The 18,587-nt window shown below is 39.7% G+C and overlaps 1 protein-coding gene across 4 annotated transcripts in view; it reads left to right on the top strand.

Annotated features, from left to right (window-relative positions):
- The window catches only part of LOC132159610 (gastrula zinc finger protein XlCGF57.1-like), a 114,036-nt gene extending 96,147 nt beyond the window's left edge, over positions 1–17,889 (top strand). Inside the window, exons 2-4 of one of the 4 annotated variants that reach the window (XM_059569170.1) lie at positions 3,885–4,017; positions 15,661–17,523; positions 17,579–17,708. In XM_059569170.1, the coding sequence (XP_059425153.1) occupies positions 3,963–4,017; positions 15,661–17,523; positions 17,579–17,580 (1,920 nt within the window). In that variant the 5' untranslated portion in view covers positions 3,885–3,962 and the 3' untranslated portion in view covers positions 17,581–17,708. Of the gene's footprint in view, positions 1–1,231; positions 1,315–3,316; positions 3,364–3,884; positions 4,018–15,660 lie in introns of those variants that run through there. The other 3 variants (XM_059569169.1, XM_059569168.1, XM_059569167.1) reach the window with 3 other exon arrangements.
- The last annotated feature ends 698 nt before the right edge of the window (positions 17,890–18,587 follow it).

Here is an 18,587-nt window from a genome sequence, read left to right as displayed (position 1 = left end):
AGTTTTCAATAACATTATGTTAACTGGTAAACTATTTAGCCTAGGCAACTAAACCAAACACCAAAACTTAACATGAATTGTTAAATAATAAAGCAAATTATTTTACACATACATCATAGCAATTTTTTTTTTCTTTTTTAAATATTAAAACAGTTATTTAACATTTTCATATTTTATAATGATACTGCTTTACCTGTATTTCTGAACAAATAAATGTAGTTTGGGTGAGCATAAGAGACTTCTTTCAAAAACATCTTAACTTAATGATCCTAAAATTTTTAACAGTGTTTTTTCTGCATCTTTCACATGGCTGTGAATAAATCAAAGTATTTTACATTTATGACTCTTAATTTATTACTTCTACTTTCAACATGTTAGTTTATTTTATGTTAGTTAGTCAGTTATTCTGCATTTGATTTAATAGTAATATTGCAGCATTCTGCAGGTACAAAGTATTGTTATTTGTTAAGGCCACAAAGGCCCTACACAGGTTTATGTCCACTTTTCCCTCCAAAGTGTTGGCATACTGTGAGGTCTGCTGGGGCCCTAGGTACTAATGATGCGCGGGTCATCTCATAAAAGAAATCAGCACTTTATCTGTGGGGCGGGTCATTAAAAACAAAATGAAAAACAAAATCCCTGTATGTTGCATAGAATTCCCTATAGCATCTATTACATATTTGTAATATATATTTTCATATTTTATTAGGTTCTTTGATAAGGCTACAATGCAAAGGTCTATGCGTGATGTCCCCAATACGCGGGTCGTCTCATAACCCGCGGTTCTCCGTGGGTAACCTGCGGGTCGAGGCGGGTAAAGAAATGTTACTTTATTTGTGGGGTGGGCTGGGGTGAGCCAAATAGTTTCATAAAAGCGGGACACGTGGGTTGGAAAAAAATCTGACCCACTCATGACTACTAGGTACACATTTTCAACTGGGATGGTACTTAGGATAAATATAAGGCATACTTTTGGCCAACAATATTCCCACTCTTTCCCTATTGTTTCCACACCCAGTTTACAGTTTACCCACACTTGTCCCATTGTGCCAAACGCCATCCCATACTTTCCCCACTATATATATATATATATATATATATACATATATATATATATATATTTTTTTTTTTTTTTTTTTTTTTTTTTAACTTAGTAGGTTATAAAATCTGATATCCCAATGAGTTCACACCTTAATCCAGTAGATGGCGGTAATGCACTTCGTCTGCAAACTGCCGATAAAAACCCCAGAAGAAGATGAAGAAAAGAAAGTCACTGCTAGCGCAGCGCCAACACACAGCTTTAAGTCTTCTGAGGTGAGGTTATTTTTACAGTTATAAAAAAATACAGCTCGTTAAACCAACATTTTACAGGGTCAGCCTGTGTTGTTTAAATCTATTACAGCTCTGTTTGTGCGTGTATTCTAAAGAAAACACTTAGCCTTGCAGCAGGGTTTCCAACCATTCAGAATCGTCCCTTTTTAAGACATCATTTTGTCCCATAGATTCAGGCATACTCCGCAGATCAGATTTAAATAAATTGCAAGACTACCAGCTTTACCAGTGATTCAAGTGATGATATGTTTCGCAGAGACAAAGAAATTGAAGTTTCCCTTTCAGGATAATAATTTCTCTTTCATAGAACGCACATTTAACTGCCGTTATTCCCTGAAGATGTTTGTTGGTAAAATAGATTAGACGTGTAGAGACTTAAAGGCCGTGTTGCAGGGTAAATTTTTTTACGAATTTGTGCAATTTGCTTGATGGTAATAAACATTTAAACTGTTATCCATTGTATTTTATGTTGTTGGGTATCACAAAACGGAATATAATACGAAAAAGTAGGTACTATCTTACAGCGGTCTCCTTTCCCCGTAATGCATTGCATCACGTCGGGGAGAGAATTTACCAAAGCCGCCTTGAGAGCATTGAGAGTGACTAGAGAGAGACGAGTAGTAGACGAGAGTATTCAGATAGCGCAGATTATAGATAAATAGATAAATACATAGATATATATAGATAGATTGACTACATATATAGATAGATAGACAGACAGATAGATAGAGAGATATCGACCAACAGCGACCCAAACGCACTCACTTCCCAACAGCACAAGCTTTTCAGCGCAGTTTCCATGGGACGACAGACAGCACCCACACAAGCACCTGCCAAACACAGCGACACACACGCGGTTACGTTTGCAACAACATTTTCATCGGAGGACGAGATAAACGCTTAGAAACGTCCAAATAGCTAGCATGATGCCTTCTATTTCTAGATGACAAAGACAACGTTTACCAGTTCTACGACACTATGACAAAGGTTACCGGTACTTATATATATATATATGTATATATATGTGTGTGTGTGTCGTTATTGTGCACTGCTGCTCGTAGACTAGCTCCAGTGCTCATTGCTGCGATGCTAAACGATAGCAACTCACCAGGACACTTCAACTCTCCACTCATTCTCTTCGGACCATGCATTTAATAAGCTTAGACGGACATCAGTTCTTGGCAATTCCTCATTTGCCCTCTCACGTCTGGCAGGTTCGAAATTACACAGCTGCTGGTCATCATACATGTTGGCTCTTGCCACCTCTTCCTCATCCCAGTCAGTCGCTATAACGTTAGTTTTGATGCTGCGTTCCAGTTTTTGAGCTCGTAATCACTATTTCATACCACGACTAACGACTTACCGTTCCAGGCAAGTTACGCCAAACTTTCTGAGTGCAAGGAATTGTAACTAGATTTTTTTTTCATTGCAACGGTACATTGACCTAAAATCGTATTTTCAACGTGTGCCACTTGCATAAACACTGCATCCGTAGGCAGTATTATCCGTAGGGGCTGTCATTGTTGTTTCGCGTGCTGTGTGACCTCGGAACTCGGAGTACATCGATCTAGTACGAGACACGAGTTCACGGGTGGGAAGTCACGGGTTTGATTGCCGTTCCAGTGCACTTTCACGGGTTTAAGGTTGGAAAAACACGGGTTACGGGTTGCCTGGAACGCGGCATCATACTAGACTGAGGCTACCTTTCCTCCACTTCTCCCCAACGTGACGTCATCGCCGAGTTGCGTAAAAAACGTTAATACCAAAAAATTAAAAAATAGGTCTTTAAGACTATTTTTGAGACATTTTAAAAATGATATACATATCTTGAGTGATTTATGTACCCATTAATCGAAAGTGGTGGTTAACCTGCAACATGGCCTTTAAGAATTTAAGTGTCCTGAGTATAGAAACCCAGACGAGAGCCCCAATGTGAATATCTTGTTCTATGTTTCTATTGTTTTCTTGTTTTCTATTGTATCTATGTTTCTACAGTGAAGTGCTCGCAGAGCATTTTGTGTACGATTCCATGTAGGCAACATTGTATGGGTAAAAATTATAGATTTTTCTTTTATCCCTAAAATCATTAGGATATCTATCATCTATCATATTCCATTTAGATATTTTTGTATAAAAATATATGTATAAACTTAATTTTTGATTAGTAATATGCATTAAGAATTAATTTGGACAACTGTAAAGGCATTTTGATTTTTTTGCGCCCTCAGATTCCAGATTTTCAAATAGTTGTATCTTGGCCAAATATTGTACTATCCTAACAAACCACACATCAATGGAAGAAATCTTATTTACTCATCTTTCAGGTGAGGTATATACATCTCCATTTTGAAAAATTGGCACTTAAGACTCAAGTTCGACATTTTGAATTCCTGTATACCAGCGAGAACCATTTGAGTGAGTAAAAAAAAAAAAAACAAATTAAATAACTTTATATATTGATATCAAGATAAACACAACAAGATTTAAGTATGCGAAATAATGAAAGCATCAATTTAACTTATAATAAAATTATTTATTTTTCATTTTGACAGATCTGCTCCTCCAACCACACAGCAATTCACATACAGTTCGGCTACTCTCCCAAAAGTTTAAGAAAGAAAGTCAAAAACATGACGGATCCAGAACCCAGCGGAATAAAACAAGAAGATGCTGAACAACAAATAGGTTGGTGTACGTTCTTGATTCTTCAATAAGGTTAAAAAACTTCAAGCAGTTTGTCAGATTCAGTGTTAAAAGTACAGACAAATAAAGAAGTGTGAAGTCTGCACACTGAAAATGACTGCTCCAAATGAATTTAATCAAGCAACGTTTCGACCTTCAGGTCTTCATCATGTGCCTGATGAAGACCTGAAGGTCGAAACGTTGCTTGATTCAATTCTTTTGGAGCAGTCATTTTCAGTGTGCAGACTTCACACTTCTTTATTTGTCTATATCATTCAGTTGTCTTGCACCTGCGTCCTGTTTGGGATGTGCACACCATTTTTGTATTTTTGAAAAGTACAGAAAAGACATGAAGTTACACGTTTCAGTGGTTCATTGTTTTGATGATTCCATTTCATTGAGCTCAGGTATTCAGCGTGGAAGAATATGATGGATTGTGGTGTAGTGGCACCATTGATAAAGGCATTAAATGGTTAGTTTACCCAAAAATTAAAATTACCTCATGATTTACTCAACACGAAGCCATCCTAGATGTATATGACATTTTTCTTTCAGATGAATAAAATCAGAGTTCTGTCAGGATCACTATCGTCAGAATGATGGATACTTAGTATATACTTTGGTTAGGTGGTATGGTTCTGTTCTGGGCAAAAACTCCCTGCCCATCCATGCAGCCTGTCATGAATGAGCAGGGAGAGCAGCAATAATAGGGTCAACAGAACAAAACAAGGCAGATATCATAAGTGTAACAAGGGTGTGCGATATGGACAAAAAAAACTATCACGATTTTTTTATCAATTTAGCGATTTCGATTTTAATCACGATTTTGACACACACAGACATGCTTTACAGTCATAAATGCATTCAGTATAAATTTGAAACATATTTCCAAAAGAAAACCAATGAGAGCTTTATCAAAAAGTTTTAACATGTCTCTACAACAGACTTAAAGGGATTGTTCACCCAGATAGCAAATTTATTTAATAATTTACCTCATGTTGTTTCAAACCCGTAAGACCTCCGTTTATCTTCTGAACACAGTTTAAGATATTTTAGATTTAGTCCGAGAGCTCTCAGTCCGTCCATTGAAGCTGTGTGTACGGTATACTGTCCATGTCCAGAAAGGTAAGAAAAACATCATCAAAGTAGAAAAAAAAATATGGACATATGGACAGAAACTTATCGCAAAACGTCATTTTTGTCGGCAATCATCCATTATGTTAATGAGCAATCTGAGCTACATTCTAGAGTGCTTTTTGCTGTCCCCTTTGACCCAAGCACCTCAAAGACGGGTGAAAATATTCGAATCCACCTGCTGCAGAATCCCAGAATATTTGGCATTGATGCGACAGAAATGGGCAGAAAGATAGTTTTTGTGACAGATCGTGGAGCTAACATGATCAGTGCCTTACGAGGATACACGAGACTAAACTGCACAGCGCACATACTAAACGTGACTCTGTCCAGTGCGTTTGGTCCTGCCGTAATGGAAATGTCTCCAGAGATCGCTGGGCTTCTAACTGATGTTAAAAAATTGGTCACATTTTTCAAACACTCAGGACAGCAGGCCAAGCTAAAAATGTCACTGAAACAATCCGTAGAGACACGGTGGAACTCAAATTTTGACATGCTGAATTCCGTTTTGGAACAGTACGAAGACATCGCATCTGTGCTGACTGAGAGCAAAAATCATGACAAGATCTTGCGCATCAACGCCAGCACGCTCAAGTTACTAGTATCATTCCTAAAACCCTTTAAAGAGGCAACTGACGACTTGGAAACCGACAACACAACTCCAAGTGCCTCACTAGTTCTTCCGTGGTCTGTGCGATTTAATTGAGCACTATACATCAGCCACAAAAGACCCTCTGTTCTCTGAAATCGCAACAGTCTGTGTGAAACGGCTGAAAGAACTACTGTCAACAGACACCACTTTGCCAAATTCAGTTCACATGCTTTATAGAATAGCAACCTTTCTTACGCCAAATCTGCGAAGTTTGAAAATGTTGGATGAAAGAGGGCGTCAGGAGGTGATACAGGGTGTCAAGGAGATAATAGAAGATTTAAAGTTTGATACCCATGGTGAGGAGGATGTTGAGCCAATACCTGCCAAAAGGCCTACTGTTCTCTCAAAATTTTCTGATTGGGAGGACAATGAAGAATCAGTTGGATCGAAATCACTAGATATTCAGATTCAGGAGTAGTACATGACCATGAGACTTGAATTATCAAGTCAACAAAAAGTTTTGCAGTGGTGGGATTCACATCAGTCCCAGTTTCCTGCTCTGAGGAACCTTGCGAGATATGTCCTCTGCATCCCGGCCACAAGTGCACCTTCCGAGAGCGCATTCAGCCTTTGCGGTCGGATTTTGGAAGAAAGACGTTCGGTATTGAAACCGTCATCAGTCAATGACATTCTTTTCTTGCATGGATATTTAAAATAGTCTGGAAAAAGCTGATTTTTCCAAGTAAGTACGACTTTCGTTCATTTCATATTGCCTACAATTTTGAGATGTTAATTTATTATTAGTTATTGTTGAATTTATTTCGTTTGTAGGGGAGACGTTGAAATCGATGTCGGCATATTCTTTTCTTAAATTGTTCGCGATGGAAGGCCTACATATTTTGCCTACAATTTTGAGTTGTTAATTTTTTTTTTTTTAGTTATTGTTGAATTTATATATTTTGTTGGAGAGACGTATGTCAGCACATTGTTCTCAGGGATGAGAAGGTTAAGGCCTACATATTGTTCGGTTAAGGCCTACATATTTTGCTTAATGACGTCATATGTTCTTTCTTTCTCTGACACTTTTCTTGTTGACAGCAAAATGTTACGAATTGATAATATGAATAAAAATAATAGCCTACACTTAATTTTTTTTCGCTTCGACATTTTTTCCCCTACTGTCTGCAGCAAAATGTTACATTTTGTATATTGACAAGGTGAATAAAATAATAATAAAAAAATGTTTGTGCAGACTACATTTTTATTTTCTCTGTGAAAATGTACATGTGAAATTCTGGGAGATCTATATTAAGCGGGATGGTCGGGTCGGGAAGAAAATTATTCTAAGCAGACAGCGGGTGAACAAATAGTGTATATATAGCGGGAACGGGTGGGTGCGGGATATAACCCCAGCGGGAGCGGGACTTAAAAAACAGTCCCGCGCAGACCTCTACCTCAGTTGTTATGTTTTGCCCAATATATTTATTGCCCAAGGTTTACATGTACTCCGTCTGCAGTGTGTATACAGTAAGTTATGTGTACGTGGTTCAGAACCAGCAACGAGAGCGCATTATTGTAACGCAAAAGCACATTAAAGTAACGCACGAGCGCGAATCTATCCGCTCGCACACAGATTTCCTTTGCTCTGTTAACAAAACCAGATGTGCGTGCTCAGATCATAGACTGTATAAGGCTCAGATACACGCTGCATTACAACATGTCTCCTCTCGCTCAACCTGTGTCCTGTGCACTCACAACTCTCTCTGTGCTCATGCGCAAGATATAAAATCTTTTCGCACCTTTCTATTTATAACCATTTCTGTTCTCATCTTTTACCGCGTGCAGTGTGAACGTTCTGATCTGTTAACATGGGCTCAAAAAAAAAAGGCTACGCATCACAGACAGAGTGTGTGAACCTGGAGTTAGACATATGCCCAGTCTGCTCTGTTCTCGCGCTCCACTGCGGAAAATCGTGATATAAAGCGATTTAGAAATTTTAGAATTTAGCGATTATTAATCGCACAGCCCTAAAGTGTAACACTTTATTCGAGATAGAGGAGTCTGATTTGTAAGGAATATCAGAAAGCCAAGTCCTGACTGTGGCGAATGGAGGGGCTGGGGGTGGAGGAGGGTAATTTGCTCCTGATCAAGCTGCTGAATATTACTGAATAGAGCTTATATAGGAATGCCACTATAGGTGGTAATTTCTGTCAGGACCACTATCGTCATTATGATAGATACTTAGCCTGAACTTTGGTTTGGCGGTATGGTTCTGTTCTGGGCAAAAACTCCATGCCCATCCATGCAGGATGAATGAGCAGGGAGACCAGCAATAAAAACCCCCACCCAACACAAACGATAGAAGATTGCAGATTCTACCTAGCCTAAAAGCTTCAGCATCCATTTCAAGCTCTATAAGCAACAGCATATAATGACTCGGATCAACTCATCAGTTTACAGGTTTGTCATCTCTCATTAACATTTGCGCTTGTGTTATGCGTCTTCAATCTGATAACCTGCATGAGCATAGACAAACATCCTTACCAATACACTAGATTCAGACTGCACGGTTTTAGCCCAGTTTTTGGCTCGCCGACAGGTTTTGAGAAATCGCCGACAAATGCCCGAAATCACGGGCAAATCGGTGCTCAATCACACAGTGTGAATGAGCAAAGATGCGATCTGAGAGAATTGCAGACAAGTCGCCGATGCCTGTGAGATATTTTGCATGCTAAATATCTGGACCTGTCGGCGATTCAAAATCATGCTGTGTGAAAAGTGTTCTGACTGAAAACTACATCGGCGATGACCGACAGCCAATGAGAGAGCAAGATACAGTGCAGCGGGGAGTTCAGGGAGGAGTTATAGACCACAATATCAGCAAGCATGATATAAAAAACACAATCCTTGTTCCTCGCGTCTCCCCAACCATTTCCTTCTCCATAATCTTTTGTTCGCTGCAAATCAGCGCACAGGCAATTCTTACTCCAAGCTTCTTGCGGGCTACCATTTTTAATAATAATCCCAGTTTCACTAGAGAACTCTAGTCTTGCACGCGTGATATAGCGTTGTTTTCTTGTCACATCTCGGATGTGTTTGGTTGTGAAACGTAGTTTGCGTGCCAGACAGAGTTGTCGGCGATTCTTCCTATTGTAAAGTCATGCAGTGTGAAACCTTCTGTCGCCGATCCATCGTGCAGCGTGAACACAGCAGCGACTGAATGCTGGCCAAGATAGTCATGCAGTGTGAAAAGAACAGTGACCCGACTACTTTGAAAATCGTGCAATCTGAACTCTGCTTAAACTGGTGCTGAGCCAGATCAGGCATGTTGAGTGCTTGTCATATTATCAAAAATATTCAGTATTTTCAACCAAATAATGCTTATTTTAGGATTCAGAAATTTAAATACAGAGGAATACTAGCAAAAACATACATTTTTATATACATTGTAAAATATACGCCGTTTGTGGGTACGGCAATAATGATCTTTAAAAATATAATCTGATGACATGTTTTTATTGATATCATATACAGATTGTCTAGGTAACTATAAAGTTTACTCTGCTCTTCTCCCTTACTTTAACGTGTTTCGTGAGGAGAGGGTGAATCTGCATGTTGTAATCCCACAGCTCGGATTCAGTGCAAACTAATATGGCGGCGCCCATCACCCGGTACAGATCAATGAACACAGTTGATATAAAAGTTTTTAAACTATCAAATATACTTACTTGCACATATTTCAGAATCGGAATATCAGATATTTCATAATACAGTGAGCATGTTCGTGAATTTTTTTTTAATGAAACCGGAAAAACTAAATAAAAGCGATCCATGTGTCATACAGATCTATTTTTAGCTGTGTTGTGCCACATGACAAGCAGGACGCGTCGCCATGGAAACAATAAGGCAGTACATTCTAAAATAAAGGTAGTCTAAAAAAAAAAAAAAAAAAACTCACGCTGGGGGCTGAGCTAGAATATTTTTAACTCGCGTACAAAAGGGTTAATCACAGTCCGAGAAACTTAAGGAAATAAAATTCAACATCAACCTTGGAAATAAACAATCGTGACATTGAGATTACGCAGCAAAATACAGCGAACCCCAGTTGAAACATCTAAATGAGAATGCTTGTTTCATTTAAACCTGTTCTCATGGCTTTAACTGTTGGCATGTCCTCAGAGCGATTACATGCTCAAGACCAGGGATCCTCAAATCTGGACCTCGAAATCCACTTTCCTGCAGAGTTTAGCTCTAACCCTAATCAAACACACCTGAGCATGCTAATCAATGCCAATCAATGTCTTTGGGATCATTAGGAAATCACAGGGAGTTGACTTTGACCAGGAGTTGGAGCCAAACTCTGCTGCGCATTGGACCTCCAGGGCAAGATTTGAGAAAGGGGCCTCTAAACTGTGTGTTGCTCCAGCTGTATAAACACAGATGCTTAAATGTTGGTGCAAATATGCTTAATATATTCACTCCTCCAAACCTGCTTGCATCATTTTATTAATTTTTTATTATCATAAGACCAGGCACTATACTCAGCGATATGGATTAAAAGAACATTCACTTATTTTAGATGTGGATTTCATATGTTCTGAAATGCTGCAACAGTTTGATTTGCGAGCAGCGATGCACAATTTGCACCTGAGCAAGCTAAAAAGCTGCTGAATACTAGTGAATAGAGCTTATATGGGAATGCCACAATAGGTGTCATATTCCTATAGGTAGATGTGATCAGCTGAGAATCAGATCTAACCAGAACTAACGCTAATGGTTAATTTATATTAAATAATGTCCAGACTAATCCTTGCTTTATAATGGGAGTGGATTGTAGCCCAAAATTTGTAGTCCAAAAAATTGTACCCATCCATAATAAAAGTCCACATGTCTCTGGGTAGTTAAAGTCCTTCTGAATTGAGGCGATGCATTTGAAAACTATCCATATTTACAACTTTATAAGCCTTAACCTCTAGCTACCACTAACTGTTATACACACACACAAGAGAGTGGCGTCCAGTGGATGACATGGGACGTTGGCAAACGCAGTGACAACATGGAAGTGATTAACGTGGAAGCGCAGAGGAGAGAGCAAAATATAAACAGGTCAAGAATAAGTAATACAAAACAAGGATTTGTAAAGAAAAATAAGCCAAGAGCACACTGATTTTCCTTTGCTTTTTGTTTAGTTCTGTATTCAATATCATCATCCCTGGAAGAATATTGACTAAACTTCACAGTTTGGTTGTCAGTTATCCCACAAGCAGATGGAACAAGGACATCTTTAAAGAGCACCCCAGTCAGGCAGGATGGGGTTCCCTGACTGAGTTCCATCATTCTTCAGAACTGGCACTTAGCACTGGGTGTTTTAAGCCCCCTGCTGTACACATTATACACCCATGACTGCACACCAATCCATGACATCAATATCATTAGTAAGTTTGTGGATGATACTTCTGGTGTGGGACTGATACATAATAACAAGTCTATTACAGAGATGAGATCCAAAAACTCACTGTCTGGTGCTCTGATAAAAACATGATGATACTCTCCATTTTAGAAGGAAAAGGGAAGAGCATGCCCCTATTTAATCTTGGGAACATGCGTCTCTCAGGATCTCGCATGGTCTGCCAAATGCCAATGACCTTGTAAAAAAGAACACAACAGAGACTGTACTTCCTGAGGTCACTGAGGGGAGTCAATTTGTCACAGGCATTGCTGCCGTCCTCTTACAAATGCTCCATAGAGAGTAGTATCACTTACAACATCCTTGTGGTTTAAAAGCTGCACTATAACTGACAGGAATGCTCTGAAGAGAATTCTGGAGAGAAGGGCAGAAAATTAAGAACACTACTCCCTTCAGTGACTGACCTGTATAGGACCAGATGCTTGTGTTGAATGGCATGGACATTTCAAGATTGTTCTCATCCAGGAAACACCCTGTTCTTGGGTCGCCATATGCACTGTTCATATGGGACACTTCAAGGTGGATCACTCATTGCAAGAGCATGCTTCTTTCCTCATTTCTTTCACAGCCCAGTTTTTCTAAGGAAAAGCAAATCCGCCCCTTGTGCTCTAATGTTGTCTTAGTCTGTCTTGAAGAAACACTGGAGTCGCTGAATTGAATGAACAGGTTTGAGTGACCTCACACTGGGCCATATACCATGTGCATTTCTTTGTCTACAGGAAGTTTCCCTAGTGCTTTTCTCTGTCGAAAACAAATAATTTTGTCTCTTGAGAGTTCCATAAAAGACTTTTCTAATAATGTATATAATAATCTGGACTATAAGTCACACTTTTTTTCATAGTTTGGCTGGTCCTGTGACTTATAGTCAGGTGCGACTTATCAAAATTAATTTGACATGAACCGAGAGAAATGAACCAATAGAAAACATTACCGTCTCCAGCCGTGAAAGGGCGCTCTATGCTGCTCAGTGCTCCTGTAGTCTACACTGAAGACATAGAACGCCCTCTCGCGGCTCTTGACGGCTCTTGGCTCATGTTTTCTCTTGGTGCTTGGTTCTAAATAAATGCGATTTATAGTCCAGTGCGACTCGTATGTTTTTTTTCCTCATCATGACGTATTTTTGGACTGATGCGACTTATACTCAGGTGCGACTTATAGTCCAAAAATACGGTAATTTTATTGACCGTTTTTGTGAAGAGGAATAGTTGGACACCGTGGAGGACTCTACCCCCTAACCTATGGAAAACACACACATTTTTGGAGTCAGTTTTGAGTAGTGAGAAGGCCTGATTTTACATGAAGTGTGTACGAGAAGAGAGTAGGTAGGAGGGAGGGAGGGGGGAGCCTGAAGTTCTACCGTGCCAAATAATGGGTGTTGACATCTAAACATTTGACTGAATTTAACAGAGCTCAAGGCCAATAAGTTGGTCCTCCTCGAATCCCCTGTCTCTCCATCGGGATTATTGGTCCTGCTTTAGATGGCTTTGCTGAATGTTTCACAGCTAGAAATCATCGCATGTGGTGCACCATTTCCTTCATTAATGGCTAATTCTTTTGCTGCCTCCAGTCATCACAAGCTGTCATTTACACAGGCCAGCATCAGCATCTGCTCACCCCAGTCTAACACTTTATGATGCCTTAGAAGTCATCACAAGCTGTGTGTCATTACTAGGGATGGGTACGGAAACCCGGTATTAAAATGGCCCCGGGGCTAAATTGTGAAAGACCGTAGTATCAGTAAGATCTGACGGTAACGGTTCTGCTTTCGGTACTGGAGGAGAAAACATTAATGTACCATGTATTTTTGCTTAATAATGTTATTGTGCACATTTTATCTCACCAAACATTTCTAATGTGCGATCTGTGAGATCTGTCATGCGCTCCGTGGAGGCTGTCAGTCAGACCGTAGTATCAGTAAGATCTGACGGTAACGGTTCTGCTTTCGGTACTGGAGGGGAAAACATTAATGTACCATGTATTTTTGCTTAATAATGTTATTGTGCACATTTTATCTCACCAAACATTTCTAATGTGCGATCTGTGAGATCTGTCATGCGCTCCGTGGAGGCTGTCAGTCAGACCGTAGTATCAGTAAGATCTGACTGTAACGGTTCTGCTTTCGGTACTGGAGGGGAAAACATTAATGTACCATGTATTTTTGCTTAATAATGTTATTGTGCACATTTTATCTCACCAAACATTTCTAATGTGCGATCTGTGAGATCTGTCATGCGCTCCGTGGAGGCTGTCAGTCAGTCACACACACACCACAACGAGCGCGGCACACGCATACGCATAACGGTATGAAAATTCCCAGTGTAATAATAAAGAGTGACGATGGCGAAGAGATTTGCTTAATAATGTTATCGTGCACATTTGATCTTACCAAACATTTCTTATTTGCGATTATTAAGACGTTTGTCTGTGAAATCTGCGAGATCTCTCATGCGTGCCGCGGAGGCTGTCTGTCAGTCACACACACACAACAAGAACGAGCGCGGTGCACACACACACATAAGGGACTGTTCACATATCATGTCTTTTGCGCACTTCTCATAATGGAAGCGACGTGGTTGCGATGCGCACGCGGTGCGACGAGCTCGTTTTTTCCAGGTGCGTCTGCACTGCATCGAGTTAAAAACATCTAAACTTTTCAGAATGACCTCACCTTCCGTAACAACGTTGAAAGCTCAGCCAAGATGAAGGAACAGCTGATGGCTGTATGTGGATTTTTAAATTAATTTAGTAGCAGTGCTACTGCAAGCGGTTTTTAGTGCTGCAAATCCATTTATCCATTGCTGAAATTTCCGCGTCTTCATGGAGAGAGCAGGTCATGGTTGCTTAGCAACGGCAGACTACTCGGGAGCGCAAGTGCTCAAAGGCTTTGGGGGAAAAAAAATAAAAGCGGCTTGCCTAGCGTTTTCCACGCTATTTTAGACGGGATATGTGAACGGCCCCTTACGGTACGAAAACTCCTGCTTAATACAACGAGTAACGATGGCGGAGACAGCAAAACATTCCAAAGTATGGTTATACTTCACTAGAGTTGATGCAGACAACGCTGGATGTCATAAGTGCAACAATTTTTGCATGTAAGGGCGGAAACACAAGCAGTATGTCAAAGCATCTTTCAAAAGTGCATTATGTGCAGACAGAGAAATGCAAAGTTTTTGACTGCCTAACAAAACACAAAGTAACACAGCACAAAGTACCGATAAGAATACCGTTAAAGTACCGGACCGTTAAGCAGTATCGGTAAGAGTAGTAATACCGTTAAAACCTTAACAATACCCATCCCTAGTCATTACTCTCCAAGTTAGCCAATTCTTCTGATGCTTTGTCACCCCAAAATGTCTTGACTCAGCAATGCCCTAAACCATTATCAGTGCCTGCACCAAGCCAGAGGTGGAACCTGAAGTTAAAAGAGGCTTCTACACGACTAAATGCTGGATTATGTCCACGGTACAGAGCTAGTCAAAATGACCAACCTTGGTTTTCACTTGCTGAAGACTGCCCTCCTCCTGGCTTTGGTTTTTGTCCAGCGAGTCAGCAACTTGAAGGTTCAGTGGACGAGTCCTGCCTCGAGTTTGGCCTTAATGACAGTAAAGTTGTAAGGCTGAGACTAAGCTATGTGCCTAAGGTGTTTCAACTCCTTTCAGGGCACAAGTTATAACTCCCTCTCCTCTTCCTCCCTTCCTTAGTAACTAAAGCAATGCTCATTCCCGTTATGTCAGGAAACCAGTTACATTAGTAACCAGTGTGCAAATATAACTGGGCTGTGCAAAAAAAAAAAACGTATGCGATTTTCATGTGCATCTCGTCAGGAAAGCCGCTCCTGTGATTAGAAGTAATCTGAAAGCATGTGCTTTCAGATGGAGTGGCATTTACTACACCAAACCATAGTTCACTGGCAAGCTACACAAAATCGTGTTCAAAATCATGGTGATTAATTGCTTATGAACACGATTTTGTGTAGCTTGTCAGTGAACTATAGCTCTATGTTGTAATTGCTGCTCCATCTGAAAGCATGTGCTGCCCATTAGATTTTTTGCACCGCCCTAGTAACCAGTATAGTTTTCTTTTTCAACATACTGTATAAAAGACTGTTTGAGAAACATTAGTACTGATTGCAAACATCACAAGGTCTGAATAAATATCTGAAGTTTCATTTTTACAATTATCTCTATCTGGTTCACAGTGTTTGGAACCATATTTTGAAAATGTAAAATAAAATTAATCAAAAATTTAGTTATAGTTCTCACTACAGAACCTGTGCCTGTAATGTTTTAAAAACCAAAATTGTAAATAAATGTAATGCATCTAAATGTTTACTTTCTACAGCTTTCTCAAGTTTCACGTCTCCTTTTCTCTTTCACATTATTATTTTTTTTGCTTTTAAGATTTTCTGAAAACTTTTTTTTCACTAAACTACTGTCATTTACTTCAATTTTAGACCTGATAGAACAGAAAAAGGAGATTGAAGAACTGATTGAAGAGGGGGAAAACCATCATGTCAAATCTGAAGAGATATCGTGGAAATCCTCATTGAAAAGAAGAGACAAAATATGGCCTCCGTGTGAAAAGAGTCTCTCATTCAAGAAAAATCCTGATATTAAAATAAAATGTCACCTTGAAGGAAAGCTGTACAAATGTGATCAGTGTGGGAAGAGTTTTGCACAAAAAGGAAACCTTACAAAACACGTGAATATCCACACTGGGGAGAAGCCATACACATGTGGTCAATGTGGAAAGAGCTTCAGACTAAAAGCTACTCTTAACAAACACACAAGTATCCACACTGCAGATAAGCCGTACACATGTGATCAGTGTGGGAAGAGCTTCAGACAAAAAACTACTCTTAACAAACACACAAGGATCCACACTGCAGAGAAGCCGTACACATGTGATCAGTGTGGGAAGAGCTTCAGACAAAAAACTACTCTTAACAAACACACAAGGATCCACACTGCAGATAAGACGTACACATGTGATCAGTGTGGGAAGAGCTTCAAACTAAAAGCTATTCTTAACGAACACACAAGGATCCACACTGGAGAGAAGCCGTACACATGTGATCAGTGTGGGAAGAGCTTCAAACTAAAAGCTACTCTTAGCGAACACACAAGGATCCACACTGCAGATAAGCCATACACATGTGATCAGTGTGGGATGAGCTTCAGACAAAAAACTACTCTTAACAAACACACAAGGATCCACACTGGAGAGAAGCCGTACACATGTGATCAGTGTGGAAGGAGTTTCTCACAAAAAGTATACCGTGACACACACTTAAAAACCCACACTGGAGAGAAGCCATACACTTGTGTTCAGTGTGGGAAGAGTTTCACACAAAAAGGAGCCCTTAATGTGCACATGATGATCCACACTGGAGAGAAGCCACACACATGTGATCAGTGTGGGAAGAGTTTCAGACATAAGCAACTCCTTAAGGAACACATGAGGGTTCACACTGGAGAGAAGCCATACACATGTGATCAGTGTGGGAAAAGTTTCAGAAAATATAGTGGTTTTAAAAAACATCTGCTTACTCATTCTAGAGAGAGACTAGAAAACTGTGACCAAAGTAGTAGAACATTCCTAAAGGACCGCTTGAAATCTCATACAAAGGAGAAGCCTTACATTTGTTATTTATGTGGAAAGAGTTTTAGTCAGATGACTGCATTAAAGATACATCAGAAAAGACACAGTGGTGTGAAGGATCATGTTTGCTCTAAGTGTGGGAAGACATTTTTTACATATGGCGCACTGAAAGTGCACCAGACAGTTCACACTACAGAAACACCTTACAAGTGTTCACACTGTGACAAGACATTCAAACGGTCAACATATCTGCAAATACATGAGAGGATCCACACTGGAGAGAAACCATATACATGCGATCAATGTGGGAAGAGCTTCAGAATAAAAGAAATGCTTAATCGACACATGACTATCCACACTGTAGAGAAGCTACACACATGTGTTCACTGTGGGAAGCATTTTGGGCAAAAAGGAAACCTTAATAAACATATGAATATCCACACTGGAGAGAATCTACACAAATGTGATCAGTGTGGGAAGAGTTTCGTAACAAAAGGAAGCCTTAAAGAACACATGAAAGTCCACACTGGAGAGAGGCCACACACATGTGATCAGTGTGGCAAGAGTTTCACACAAAAAGGAAGCCTTTTCAAACATATGAAAAGCCACACTGGGGAGAAGCCGCACACATGTGATCAGTGTGGAAAAAGTTTCACATTAAAAGAAACCCTTAATGATCACATGAAGATCCACACTACAGAAACACCTTTTAAGTGTTCACACTGTGACAAGAGATTCAAACGGTCAAAATATATGAAAATACATGAGAGGATCCACAATAGAGAGAAGCAGTATCACTGTCATTCATGTGGGAAGATATTCACTCAATTATCTTCTCTAATCTGTCATAAATTACATGTGTGCATGTCTGAAATTACAGTTGGTAGTTTAAGTTCTGACCCTGTACTTCCAGGTCTGATGGTTAATATTGATTAATCATAGATTATTAAAATGAGTAATCGGCTAACCTTTTGAATATTTCACCGATTGATCAGTCACTTTTATTGATTATTCAGATTTTGGAGTTTGTTAAAATGTTGAGTTGTATCCATTCTAACTAATAAATAAAAAATTAAAATCACTTTGGTTTACAAAAATGTCTATTTATAAACTTTGAGTAAATTTAAGTATTGTTCTCTTTAGTCATCAATACAACTTTGTTTAGAACTAAAACACAAAAACAAAAGTGCATTTCACAACACATTGGAGGATAAAATATTAATCTACAAACTTATCATTATTTAGATTCTCTTGTGAGTGCTGTGGCCGGCAATCTTAAGAACACTGAGCCTTGCGGGCCGGAGATCATATTCTGAGAATCTTACACACTGGATACTAGTCTTGTCCTTGTTGAGATGGATCCAGTGGGAGCCATAATGCCTGGAGTCCATGGACCAAGCTCTATATGGGGAAAGTTTAGGGGGCGGTTCCTTCTCTACCTGTCCTACTATGACAGGAGGTCCACACAGCTGTAGGGCCAAGTCCACATATTGAGCCATGGTCCACTTGGTATCCCCCCATTGTCCCATCCGTCCCCAAAACAGTCCAGTAAAATGACGTCTGCCAATTGCGAGGGATCAAAATGTACATGTTTTGTTAAACTGAACAGAGTGCTCAGAGGAAATTACCCACTGCTAGATCCATTTTGGGTTAGTCATTCTGTAAGAAGGATTGGCGAAAGAAGGCTGAGGTGGGGATCTAAATGCAGGGACCCTTTAAAGGGGTCATCAGATGCCCATTTTCCACAATATGATAAGGTCTTAATGAAATGTTTGTAAC

The sequence above is a fragment of the Carassius carassius genome, chromosome 16 (genome assembly GCF_963082965.1).
Source record: "Carassius carassius chromosome 16, fCarCar2.1, whole genome shotgun sequence".
Classification (NCBI taxonomy): domain Eukaryota; kingdom Metazoa; phylum Chordata; class Actinopteri; order Cypriniformes; family Cyprinidae; genus Carassius; species Carassius carassius.
The sequence above is the reverse complement of the archived record's forward strand: the minus strand, read 5'-3'. Positions and strand labels throughout refer to the sequence as shown.